General features: G+C 43.3%; 1 protein-coding gene across 2 annotated transcripts in view; it reads right to left on the bottom strand.

Moving 5' to 3' along the window:
• LOC126521661 (structural maintenance of chromosomes flexible hinge domain-containing protein 1-like) overlaps positions 1–14069 on the bottom strand; it is a 383191-nt gene that overhangs the window by 183617 nt on the left and 185505 nt on the right. For both annotated transcript variants that reach the window (XM_055065801.2, XM_050170378.3), the window contains exons 25-26: positions 13417–13557; positions 12495–12657 (exon numbers count right to left, since the gene is read on the bottom strand). In XM_055065801.2, coding sequence (XP_054921776.1) covers positions 12495–12657; positions 13417–13557 — 304 coding nt within the window. The remainder of the gene's footprint in view (positions 1–12494; positions 12658–13416; positions 13558–14069) is intronic.

Genomic DNA, 14069 nt, shown 5'->3' on the forward strand with positions numbered 1-14069 from the left:
CAGCGCGCTCTACTTTCCGAGCTTTGAAGCCAATCGCGAGGACCACAAAGACGGAGTCAGTGCCACTGCATACAGCGGCGAATTCTTTCAATGAAAAACAGAGCGCCGAATGGCAAGAAGCTTTATAACGAACATTGAAGCAGAAAGGCCTAATGTTGCCGCAGTGGTGGCTACTGCTGCCAGCAGATCTGCGTGCGAGAGCGCCGGTTCGAGGCGGCATGGTAATCAAAATGGCAGCGGTGGTGACTTTGATTAATGCCGTTTCGCACCTGTGGTCACGGCAAAACGTCCAGGAAAATCAGACGGCAAAGAGTTCTTGCGTCCAAAATTTGAGACGTTCTAATAGATTGACTCTATGGGGTACGTCGTGGTGCCACGAAGCCGTCCAAATTATCAGGAATCCGGAAAGTCTGTCATTGACTGTACGCTGGCAACTCCTCCAGCCGACGACAGGGCGTCAAAGACGATTCATTACGATTCTTGTCTGTTACTCGAGCCAGCATTACCGCGGATTTTGACCCTTTCAATGAAATTACAACTAATTTTCGCTGATAGAGGCAGAAATTCCCCGAGTTTTCCCTGAGTTTTTCCAGACTACTCAAAATCCCTGAGAATTCCCGGTTCTCACAGTTAGTAGACACCCTGGTAATTTATAACACTAGCAACCACATGATTAGGCATCATAAAAGATGAACACTGAGAGAATGTTTTTTTTTTTTCTTAAGAGCGCAAGTCTGAAAGCTATAATATGTGCAGAAAAATTTAAAGTACAGTTAAGAGTGCTTTAAAAAGGTCAGAGTGCTCTTCATTTTCAAGGCATCATCACAAGCAAGCCAAAAACAAAGACTGCAGCAACAAAATACACGTCAAAAACAAGTTACACCGATGCATAAGTGTACACTCATTTTCCCTCTGCTTTCAAGTGCATTCTAATGTTTGCCTGCTGCCTACCACCAGCTCACCACACTTCCCCATCTACAGAGCAGCCACAGTAAAAACTTTCATGAGTGCATGCATATATTCATTTCACATTTCATCTATGCATCTCTGCCTAGTGAGCAGATTCTTTCTTTTTGTCTGTGACACAATTTAGATATGGCTTTTTCCCAGTGCTGCCAACCATTCGGTAATTAATAATTACCCCATGTTTAGAATGCAGGACTATTCCCCCTAGCCTTACATATTTAAAAGACATCGAAAGTAAATATTGGTAAATCTCAGAAGATGCATAAAATCTGGCAGCTCTACATGCAAATGGTCAAGCAATACATGTTCAGTACATGCTTAACCAATACATGTATGTTTGATCTAGTTAAAATCACTTGTGATATGACTAGTTGAGTACGATTTTGTCCAACACAGTTATTTATGGCAACGAGAAAGTCACAGTGAATATAAATCATCGTAACAAACTCACATATAAAAAGCTTGCTTTTTCAATATTTTACAATGCTATTTCCTTTCTCATATTATGTTTGAATCCCAAGACACTTTCCACAACTGCAACTGTGCACCTAGTCCCTGTTTCAGCTTTGAAACGCGGTGAAAAGCAGCACACACCAGTCACCATTGTCATCAGGCACTCAGATGCATAGGGGGATAAAGGTAGGATAGGGGTCTGTGAATAGTAATTTATGAGACCAATCAAACATTCAATACTGTTCGAATAGTTATAAAATGAAACAGGCAGACTCAACTCCAATTGACATATACGTAATGCGAAGCATTTTTGGTGTGAGTAGCTTGTGAACCATATACGTGTGTATCTAGTGTCGTTTTCAAGGCATAAATATTAGTACAGTGAAACCTCGTTAAACCATAGTTTGCCGTAGCTCGGAACAAGTACATACTAAACGGCAGTACTGCTTAACCGAAATAGCATGAGATCGCCCCTTTACCTGTCAAAAATGAAATTCGAAGAGAGTGTTATGAACAGGAAAAAAAAACCATGCATTGTTTATTCAATTCGCACGACAAAAGTGTTATTTTCGATTGACGCCGCGGAAGCCTAGCAGCGATGACAGTGGCCTCAAACTTACTGAAGCTGCGAGCCAGTTTTTCAGCCAGCCCCCTCTTCTCGGCAAACACTCGCATGGCAGATTGCTTGTTAGCGTTTCATGTTCTCCGGGCAGATTCCTCATTGGCGTTGCATATTCTCCGTGCATGGTCTTGGCAGTGCTGCAGAAGTTGCGGGGCACCTTTTTCATTGCGGGGTGCTGATCTCGTCTCGACAAGTACATTCACGAGGCCGACGTAATGCGCAGCCTCTGCCATTGTCGGGCCTGAATCACCCGTGCTGTCACTTTCCATGTGGTCCTCATCACTGTCGTTAGTCAACACTTCGGCAACAACAGAGGCAATGATGGTGAAAAGTCGAACATCATAGCTAACATCTCCTCACGGTCACAGCAGTGCTGTAGAGCAACAACTTCGCAGTCCAAATGCCACACACCGTAGTCAACAGTGGATCCCTGTCGCGTGTCAGCGCCGACTTCTTCATGTCACGTTCGATAGCACGAATGATGTCTAATTTTTCTTCTATACTGAGCACTCGGCGTCTTTTTTATCCAAGCTTCGGCATAGCGCGAGTCCTTCTTTGCACAACACCACAATGCTCTCTGGCACGGCGCACGGCGCCGAAATGATGCTGATGTGGCTTCACGTGCAAACGCACAGGGAAGCCCTTGGAGGCCGTTCTGACCTCTGAGGCTTGTTCTGCTGGGCGGCCCGATGGAGACGACGCACCGCCGTGTTTGCGCGAAGAAAAATGCAAATACCCCATGTTAACCGATATGTACGCAATAACCTGGTACGGTTTATGCAGATAGAAAACACATTATGTTCAATGGCCACTGAGTCAGGGATTTGACTTTACTACTTTTAATATGAAACTACTGTTTAAGCGGGTACGGTTTAACGAGGTTTTACGTATCAAAGAGTAGCATGTTACACCAAAAAATAATTGTATTTATAGTGAATTATAGACAGGTTGAATATTATATACATGTATGTACAGGCAGTACATTATATATTAGTCGACTCTCATTACAACGGACCCTTTACAACGGAGCCATTTCAAGTCAAAATTTGGGCAATTAAAGTTATTGGGCATGTCCGAAAAATCACTTTCCATTAACTTCCATTATATTACTTCAATTTCAATTTTTTGGCTATTTTGATCCCGCACAATGTCTCGGTCAGCGAACTACTATTCAAAAGTTAAAAAACAAACTACAATGATGTATTTTATAATATCTGAAACTAATGAAATATTTTGCAACAACCAGATGTCTGGTTGCAGTTCTTGGTTTGCTAAACAATATATTGCAAGTCATCAGGAGTGAATGTTGACAAATGTTTTAGGAGCAATGCCGGAACAAAATCAGTAACGCAAGCTTTCTTTTCAGTTTCACAGCAGAAGCCTACTGGCCCTGAATGGCACCCATGCATTTCTATGGGCCCAAACTCGCCTCATCTGGATCATAAAATTGGCGTTTCCCAAATAATTAAATCTTGATCAGTTTGTACACTATATCATAGCGGCCCTTTTAAGTGGCAACATCCGTCTTGGTGGGGCCTAGGGGACATTTATGCATTGAATACAAGTAAAAAAAATATATCCCATCGAAAATGCCTCTGTTTGGCCTGCCCTACGAGGATTCTCAAGCAACAAATGTAGCCCACAGTGCCGGATTACAGTATTCACCCGATTCTAACGTGCCTTTTCTTTCCCCCCCCCCCCTGAAAAATTGGACAGTTAATTGCCTGTGCAGTGCAATCAGGCACCAAACCAAGACCACCTTTGCGGCGTTTACATGCTTTACCGCATAACACATAAATGCATTGTGGCTAAGCTGACCTTAAAAAACCAACCTACATAGTGCAACACATAGACCCTTTAACATTTTTTCTTGCAAGAAAATCAGGTGCACAATACATTTATACCTTGTTTAGGAGTTTAATGTCATTTCCAGGCTATTTTTCTACTTGGGACACCAAAGTGGCTGTGCGTTTGATTTGGGGGCATGTTAGAATAGGGCAAATACTGACAAATGAATCAGCGATTTGTTTTGACATTTTTTTCTGCATCTTCTTTAAGGGGGAACACTGCTATTGAAATAATATTCACCATTTTGAATGACAATATTAATTAACTTTCCAGTCTTACTAAGATTTCTGTGCTCATTTCAAATGTGTAGTTAGTTCTGCTGTAGATCAATTATTTTATAACATAATGAGCATTTATATTTCACTGTCTAAGGCCACAATGGAAAATAAATGAGCTAATAAAACTAAATTGTAAAGCATGGATATTATAAAGAGTAATAAATGAAGTATGGCAAGCACTTTTCTTATCTCACCATTATTAGGTATTTTACCACGCACTGAATACAAATAAATTCACAAAATGTGGCAACCATGTGGCACAAAATGTAGCAAAATAATTTTTCAATTGAAAAAAAAAAAATATCCTTGCTATACTTCATAGAGCACATATTAGGCTCCGTTCTGAAAAAAAAAATTTAGTTCTATCTCTTCTTTGTGTTGAGCTATCGAGGCTTGCATATTAGATGCAGCCCAAAATTTCTGTTTTGAGAAGAAAAGTACAAAAAAACAGAACAAAATTGGGGAGGCATCCGGAACAAACAACGCTGTTATTCCCTCCGGACACGCGATACTTTCAGGAAACATTCAATCTTGTGTGCTGATTACAAAGATGCCATTATTTTTTTTTTTTTTTGTAAGTCAATAAGGAAAGGAAGTTACAGTTCTTTCTGTGTTAAAAATTTGGGATGCGACTTGCAAAAAATGTACTGTAACAACAGAGCTAAAATTAGGCAGGTATGTTTCTGGATGGCTAAAGAGTGCAAGTTAGCATTTTAATGTCTGTATCTTGTGCGGGTCCAAGGGTTTCACACGAGTACCGAGTGCGGGTTCAAGCTTGGCGAGCCACAGGGCCGTGTCTGCCGCCGTCTAGCACATTGCTGTGTGCACTCAGGCCGCTACAGGGCTACTGAGCGCTAAGCACACGAAAGACCAGAATACTGCCCAGAGTTGGTGGAAACCGTTTGTTATCTCCAGCAGCACCCAACACTGCACAGACACCCGGTCCAGGGGCTCACGGGAACCAAATGGCTATCGTGCCAAGAGCGAAAATACGGGCGGACCACCTAAAGCACGTCACTGTGAGAGCAAAGGCTCTCGCAACACACCCCTGGGAAAAGTCCCCGTGGCTATGCTGCTTGCTCTCGAGATAACCAATGGGCCTGCTCGCGAGAGCTCGGGCAACCTCCGATCAGTACGCTCGGTGCACCTCGACACTAGGCACAGCGCTTCGGCTTAGAGTCCAAAAAGAATCCATACAAGGTATGTGCTCGCCGCATGGGCAAAGGCACCGTATGCAAGCTCACGTTCTAGACACAAAGGAGCTAGTGGACAAGAGGAAAGCATGTATGTACCCAGTGCAGTCCCGGAGAGAACTCCACGCGCTCAGCTGGGCAGCCACTAGCGACTCCGTCATGACGCGAGCGCCCCGAACACAAACCATTGCGAGTGGGGCACGACCATCGTCAAATGCCGCGAGTGGAAAGGAGAGAGGCTTAGGCATAACAGTACAGGTGAATGCCTGCGAAAAGGTGCCAGGGCATACCTCAATCCCCACTATCGGTACTTTAGCTGATGCTATGAAATTGTAATGTTGCAGCTTTACAAATGTGAATTATTGTTGGCGATTTCTACAGGATTTCAAAATATTGTAGTGTCTTATGACACTACAATATTTTGAAATCTTTATTGTGCACTCTCTGACTTACCAGCATTCAGGCAAAAAAAAAGAATGAAGGGAACTGAATGAGTACAAGGGACTCGATGCCGATCCCAGAATTTGAGGTATTAAAGAAACTATATCTGATAAAAGCATTAAAAAATTCACCAACAATTACGATACTGACTAATGCGAAATTTAGCCGACGCTCTATACATGTTTTTATTTCTCCATGTATTGGCTGGTGCGGTCAATCTGTCTTGTGCGGCACGTTGCAAACGAGCGAAGTGCGGCACGACTGCTTCCCTGATCTGGAGATTGCGAGAACCAGCAACATGGGCGACACGTGGGCACAATTCACAGCAGCCGCCACCGAAAGACCTCCCGGACGACGCGCGTTACTCTGGCCATCGTCGCCACACCACGCTTTTCTACATGCTATCGCCATACCCTCCTTCGCCTCCGTGCTATGGTTCTGCTGCACGCTCCTCTCCCCTATCCTCCTCACATGTTTTATCTCCCTCAGCATTCTGCCTTCGCTCTTCCATGCTTCGCTCATTGGCTTGGTTACGCCACAGGGCAATAATGCTGATTCTCACTGCTGGAATGGGCGCCCAAGAGCTGCGCTCAAAAACTTAAGAAGTGTGTGAAAATATATACAGTGCAGTCCACTTATAACGACATAAAGAAGAACAAAATATCCAATCGTTATAACCAATCATCGCTATATCTGGACTGCCATAAAAAAAGAAAAGTTACAAACATACCTTCGTAGCTCCGAAACCCAATTTGTCACTTACGATAAAGAATTGACGTTGTAGAAAGAAGGCTGTAAAATAAAATGTTTATTTATGCCTCTAAAGAGCATGTCCGTTCTTTCTGTCTTCGCAAAAATTGCTGAGCATGTAATTATAGAAGACTTTGTGAGTTTCTAAACACGTATAAAATAATAGCTCAGGAGCAATATGGTTTCTGTAAGACTAAATCTTCCGAAACTGCTTTACTTGAAATAAAAGAACAAATCTTTGACAACATAGAAGACCGAATGTTAACTCTAGGTATCTTTCTAGATTTTAGGAAGGCCTTAGATTGCGTGCAACATGATGTCCTTTTGAAAAATCTACCTCTTTATGGAATTCGTGGTGTCGCATCATCCTTAATAAAAACCTATAGAACACAGCACACAACAATAAATGGAGTTAGTTCCGAAATTCAGCACACTCAGTACAGCGTGCCACATGGATCCGTCTTGGGGCCTGTTTTATTTTTACTCTGTATTAATGATATTGTCAATATTCAAGGCTGTTCCAATATTATATTATACGCGGATGATACTAACGTGTTCTTCTGAGGAAGGGAAATAGGAAATCTTTTTGAGCAAGCTAACGTCAAGTACAGCAACTAAGCTTGTGGCTAAATGCAAATAAACTCCAATTAAACATAACTAAAACTAAGTATCTAGTGTTTAAATCAAAAGGAACAATAATCCACCCTCAGCTAACACTCCAATTTCAGAAGGTCAACCTCGAACAGGCACCAACAGCCAGATTTTTAGGAATTATATTCCATGAAAATATGTTCTGGTCACCGCACGTAGGTGTTCTTAGAAAAAATACTGCTCGTGCTGTCGGTGTGCTAAACAGGTAGAAATATTTGCTACCGATAAATGTGAAGCGCAATATTTATAGCGCGCCTATACATTCTCGATTAACTTATTGTTTTCTAGTTTGGTCAACCACTACACAAACTAACTTAAGGTCAATTCAAACACTCCAAAACCGCGCACTGCGCGCGATAGGTAACTTAGAACATACTGATACCCCTAAACCATACTATAACAAATATAATATACTATTAACAGCATCAAAACTTCACACTTAAAATTATTCCTCGAAATTTCACGGCAATTTTGGGAAGGCAAATGTTCCTTCCAAAGTAAATACCATGGCAGAATGACAAGCTATAACCTCAGAAAAACTCTGATAGGAAAACCACGTTGCAGAACAAAATATGGAGATCAAAAACTAGCAGTTCAACTTCTTGACCCTCTATACGACTACCCCTTGGTTTTGGACCTGCTAAATTCTGGAATTTTAAACCAAAGCTTTAAGAAAACAGTAAAAGAATTGTTACTATCCGAAGACTAATAGAAATGTTCAACTACAGGTATGGAAAATTTCGTACACGTTCTTTTTCTTGTTGTTGCGCTTCAATTGATTAGAAAACTGTGTAAACTTTAACCTTTTTTTCTTTCTTCTTACACGAATTGTGTACTCAAGTGTTGGAAAATGTGTACTATTTTAATTTCATGTGTGACCTCCTTAAAGCCTGCCATTGCCATTTCGCTGCCAATGTACGGGTGACACGGCCTAGTCAGGCAAATGTTTGCCTTTAGCCGTGTCCCCTAAGACAATCTGTTCACTGTCTTAAATAAATCAATAAAGAAAGAAAGAAAGAATGTCAAGCATTAGGCGGGGTGAAATAGTCAGAAATTCGCACTTGCTTTCGCGGAAGTTTCAGGTTCACAAGCGCAGTGTGCTCGCGCCCTGCGGCTGCGCGAACAGCTGCAGCTATAATTTAGCGTGCATGAAATCAATGAGCGACTCTATCGATGACAGCGCACTTTGCGTGAACATTGGGGTCGGTTTCACAAACGGGCCACTATCAACCTCGTCGCCTCAGTCACACGAAGCCACCGTCTGTCGGGCCAACGGTCACCCCGGCAGAGATTCTTCACATGAGGCAGCACTATCTGCACTTAGAAACTCCACCATCGAAGCACCACCTATTTTATCGCTAGTAGCGATGTGCTCCCACAGTACAGCAATGTCAGCGGCTGCCACCATGCTGTTTTCACACATGGGCTTTCACCCTAGCGCTCAAAGTCTGCCATTTCTGTTCATCAACACGGTCACTGGTTCTAGCCTTCCATGATTATGGCTCTCGCGGTTTTCAGAATCGTCGATATCATCGACTGCACGAGTCTTCCAAAATTTGCAGCTTCGTCCCAAGCGTCACAGCTTTGCCCTTTGTCGGCGCACCAACCGCTGCTTCAGTGGCGCATTTCCGCGCTCCCCAAGAGGAAGATTATAGAAAGGGGTTGCAGGTGCGATTCGCCTCTTGTATTTTTTTTTCTCTCTCTATCTGGACGCTCGCCGGCGACACAGACGCAAGGCAGCTGGCGCCATCCTGTGGCACACCGTGCCAACTTGCATCGAATCTGAATCGGCGCGCTGGTGGGACGCACTGTGCAGTAATGGCGGCAGATACAAATTTGCGTAGGCAAACTTTTCACCCATCTCAGTTATGGGGGACTTAGCAAAGGATATTTCACGATTGTTCTGCAAGGAAAACGCCACCCAAAAGGCAGAATTTCAATCATTACGTCCGATATGTGGTGAATAACATATCATTCTATATGCTTGTTTTCTTTGTTTTTTTTTCTCATAGCCCTAATGCATCAATTGATACTCTGAAATCAACTCATCGTTATAACAGATATATCGTTATAAGTGGACTGCACTATATTTCTTGCTTCAAAACTAGGAAATTATAAATACGCTGGAAATGCTAAAACCCACGAAAATGCCTCCACCGATGTTGATGTGAGGCACACGTGTAGGCTTGTGACAGGATCAGGAATGCGCCAACACGAACACACATATGTGCGAGATGCGCATCGATGGGCATTGGCACATCGTCTGCAGTCTTCAAAGTAAAACTACACACGAGGACAAAGGACAATGGTTAGCTTCACTGCTGCATTATTGCTGATGCAGTATGCAATTGCACGACGCAGTGACTTTTCTCTGGCGCAATCTTATCATTCATTTGTCTGAACCTTGCGATCACTACCTCCTCTTTCTTCCTATAGAAAACAGACAACTTGGGCTTCACTTTCTGTAGGCGCGCGTCCAGTTCAGTTTTCCACTCACATTCGCAATGTGATCAACAAAGAAACATTGGATGAATAGTTTTCAAAGCAGGCCCTACTGGCAGGCCTAGCAGGCGAGCGCTGCTACGTAAATAATGTGAATATGTTATTTGTACCGTAAAAACCGGAATATAGTCGAACTTTTTTTCGAAAGACATTGCGAAAAGTCGACCCTCGTCTTATATACCAGACATTGGCGGAAAAACTACGAAACTCTTGCAACAATGGGCGGATGAAGAAGAGCCGCCATCAGCAGCAGCGCGGCGTGGCGACATTGTGGCATCGCCAATTTGCGTTTACATTGTCACAAACTTATTTTGGTTAAAGTCTGCTTTTTCACATTTTGTTTCAAAATGAGCGGAAGCAGACAATTCACCGTCGCCTTCAAGAAAAAGGTGATTGAGTGCGCGGAAGCCCGCGGCAACCTTGCGGCACAGTGCGAATTTGGAGTATCCAATAAGAGCATTCGGTACTGGCGGAGGCAGAAGCAGCCAACCAACAGAGAACGTCATCTCAAGGGCGGACCTCAGCAGATCGCAGAACAGGAAGACAAGGTTGCGGAGTTCGTCCGGGAGCTGCGTGTAACATCGCTGCCTGCGACTGCCGAATGCATCCGTTTGAAAGCGGTAGAGATCGCGCACGCCTCGGACTGGGCAGCTAGAAGCGCTCGTCATCCGACTCTAGTTCGGATGATACTGTTAAATACTGTTAAATACTGTTAAATACTGCGATACTGTTAAAAATTGGCCGGGTGCACATGCGAGCAGCATTTAAATAAATACTGTCACTGTTGTGCACGATTCGCATTTGTTTCAAGGTAAGGGTGTCTTTCTGTACATTTGCCATTGAAAAAGATTTCTTTCATTTTTAGAATTCGTTAGTTTGGGGATCTACCTATATTCCGGTCCGACCTATATACCAGTTTTTACAGTAATACGTAAATAATGGAACGCAAATAAATCCGATCTATCGAATGTCAGAAACCAATGGATGTATCCAAAAAATATTATTTTATTTATGTTTTAAGGCCCCTGTGCAAGGAAGAAGTGGTTGATTCATTGCTGCACGGACTTCTCCTTACGTACAACCAAGTCCAGCTGTATTTCCGCCAGTTTTTTGTTGTCTCTGTATGCCAATGCAACAACTGCAAAGGCTAGTCAGATCTGCATGTGAAGGCTCTTCTGGAGTACACAGCACATCATCATCATCCGAGTTAGAGTTGCAGTTTGATGGTGGGAGAACTTGCTCAATATTTTCGCCGTCGTTCAGTTCGGCTCACAACAACACCGCGCTGTCGACGTCTGCGAAGTCTTCAAATGTAACAACTGCAGGAATCGACACACCACAGCCTAGCAGGTCATCAATGATGTCTGTCTGCATTTGAGCACATTGTGGTAGGCGGCAGTTCAGGCTCTTCAGTTGAGGAGCCGGACTCATTCAGACTGCGACTCGAGACTCATTCGGAGTCGGACTGCGAGAGCACCGTTGGTGCCATTTGACACAGACTGTCGATAACGTCACGAGAAATACTTCTTGGAGCCAGCAGAGCACTGTCTGGAATGCATACTAAACAAACAAACAAGCCCAGAATGGCGGAACGCTGTCCGGAAGGCAAATTCAACAAACAAGAGCAGGCTATACGCAGTGCTGCCGGAATGGATGTGATGATCGCGACGTTGATGCAACCGCACAATTCGGGCAAAGCCTTCAAAATCGGCATTTGCAGTTAGATTTCTGAGGTCCAGTGCTGCCACCAAGGCCTCAGAGATTTCCATCTAGCGTGTAATCTTAGAGCCTATATTTGATGCCTCATATCTCTGAGGCTATACTTGATGTTTCATTGAGGTTGCCAGAGGAGATAATGGTGGAAAAGACGGCGTACACTACAGCCACTGACAAAGTCCGGATAACTGAACGTAGAGCTGGTGGCTGTCCGAAGTATCGGTCGTCGTTACACATTAAGTCTGTGGGGCTATCGAGTGAAGCTGTCCGAATTACCGAGCAAGTCCGAATTATCGGTGCCCGATTTATTGGTCAACGACTGTAATAGCCAATCGGAAGGCACCACTCAGCGTGCTGGCGCACTGCCAATAGGAGGGACACGTGCACCACAAGCTTCGTCAGATCAGCGGATGATTGTTTTACATTTTCGCTTTACTTATGCAGCTATCATAGGCAAAAATGTGGATAGCTCGAAGGCGGAACTTTGAGCTTTCGAACGATACCAAGATGGCAGTGCTCAGTGGTGTGAAAGACAAGAGATAGCTCCGTGAGACTCTGGTGCTGCTGCGTGATTTAAGAATCTTTTCTCGGTGTCTGCGCTGACAAAATTTTTTTCTGACACTTATGGTGCATTTTTGGGCAGTAGTAGTAGTAGTAGTAGTAGTAGTAGTAGTAGTAGTAGTAGTAGTAGTAGTAGTAGTAGTAGTAGTAGTAAATTTTGTTGTTTTGTAATGAATTCCCAAGGGTGGAGCTCAGTCCACGGCCCCCATTTGATGCTGCTGTTTTGATACAGAGTAGATTAGGCATTGAAGTTGCCAAAAACGCAGTTCACAAAATGTCTATTCTTTTTTTTTTTTTTTCTCGAGATTTTCTGCTTTCGAAACCTGCACCCCCCTCCCCTTAACTCAACTCGCAGGGTGATTCAGCGAATTTCATTGGTCCCATCAGGATCGAATTACCAGATGTTGACTATAGCAGTGAGGGTGCGTGTACAATGTATTAAAATGTGTAATGGACAGTTTTTAGTGTTGGTATTTTTTTTTTTTTAAACATGAATAAGGAAGCAGTGCTTACTAAGGCCTGTAATTGTCTCCCCGGCCACCCACGGAAGATCTCGGCCATTCTCAAGTTCAATTTCATCTCCATCTTCTCCAGTGCAAGACAGGTACAGTGCAGCTGCCTGATGGCTTGGAAGCAGCGTCAGCCCTCGCTCCACATGCGCGATGTTCTTATTGTTCTGCAGAAACACAAACAAAAATATTTAGAAACAGCATCACAGGGAAGAAGTACACATACAGGGCCTGCGAAAGATAACGTGAAAACACACGGGTATGGACACTGCAGTTGAACTGCTGCTACAATGCAAACAAGTCGAAAATAAAGAAAACCTCGATGGACAATCATTAGCGGAAGTTCCTTTTTTTTGACAAAATATTTGGTTGCAATAATTGGCTAGATATGAACTGCCATGTCATGTGACATTTCTCATCCTCGTGTTCCAAGAAGTTCTACAGTGAGCCAACTGTACACATGAGATTCAAGGTTCTAAAGCAGACGTCACTACACTAGCCCCTCTCCTCCAACTACACCGTCCTCACGGCCACCACCTCCCACCCCACAAATCAGCTCAAAGGTTGCTGGGGATAGTGAGTAAACTTACTTCAACACCAAAGAGTACACATAAAGCCAACATCATACTCAGGTCAGAGGAACAAAAACACAGCTTATTTGCAAGCAACAAGATTACATTTTGTGCAAATCACGTTAACTAATCTCTAAAATCAACAAGCAGGGTAAAGCGAGATTATGTGCATTTAGAAATACCTCAACATGAACCCTTAAGATTCTGAGCAAGCTTATTTAATGTAGTGGAGTGCCATAAAATTAGGCCAACATGGTATAATTTGCAAACAACAGGAAGCATTTGGGAATTAACACCAAAGGTACTACACCGGTCTAAACAAACTGCAGAGTGGTGCAACAACCGGATCATTACCTGAACTTCAAACTTGGCAGTGACCTTCTCTTCCTTTTGCACCTGGCGCAGCATAAGAGGAGGGCCAGTGATGGTGCCCTTACAGCTGTTCGATAGGTCCACGGTGTAGGTTGGCAGGCCAGTCTGACGAGGTGCATGAAACTGGAGACAAGCAAGACATTTACCTTAACAGATTAACAAGACGCGGGGGTGGTGTGTCCCTATTAATGTCTGACCTTATACCTTGTGATATACTTCCTAATTTTTCCCGTACAACGAGTGATTACGAAGTGTTATGTGTTCATTCAGAGAAAGACCTTTTTGCTGTATGCTACCGCCCTCCTGATGGTGTTCTTGGCCATTTTCTTGATTTTTTTGATGATCTGTTATCATTTGCTAATGAAAACCGCCTAAACATAATTATTGGAGGAGATTTTAATGTAAACATTGGCACGGATACAGTACGCCGGTCCGATTTTGAAAGGGTATTAATTTCAAATGGTTGTTTAAATACGATTCACTCCAGCACTAGAATAACAGAAAATACGGAAACTACGCTTGATTTGTTTATAACGAATTACTCTCCTCAGTGTATCGTAAGTGCTGTTTTGAGTAGTGCTATAAGTGACCATATGCCTATTTGCATGTTTGTCAAAACTAGAATAGCTAGCACC

Source organism: Dermacentor andersoni, chromosome 6 (assembly GCF_023375885.2).
Source record: "Dermacentor andersoni chromosome 6, qqDerAnde1_hic_scaffold, whole genome shotgun sequence".
Taxonomy (NCBI): domain Eukaryota; kingdom Metazoa; phylum Arthropoda; class Arachnida; order Ixodida; family Ixodidae; genus Dermacentor; species Dermacentor andersoni.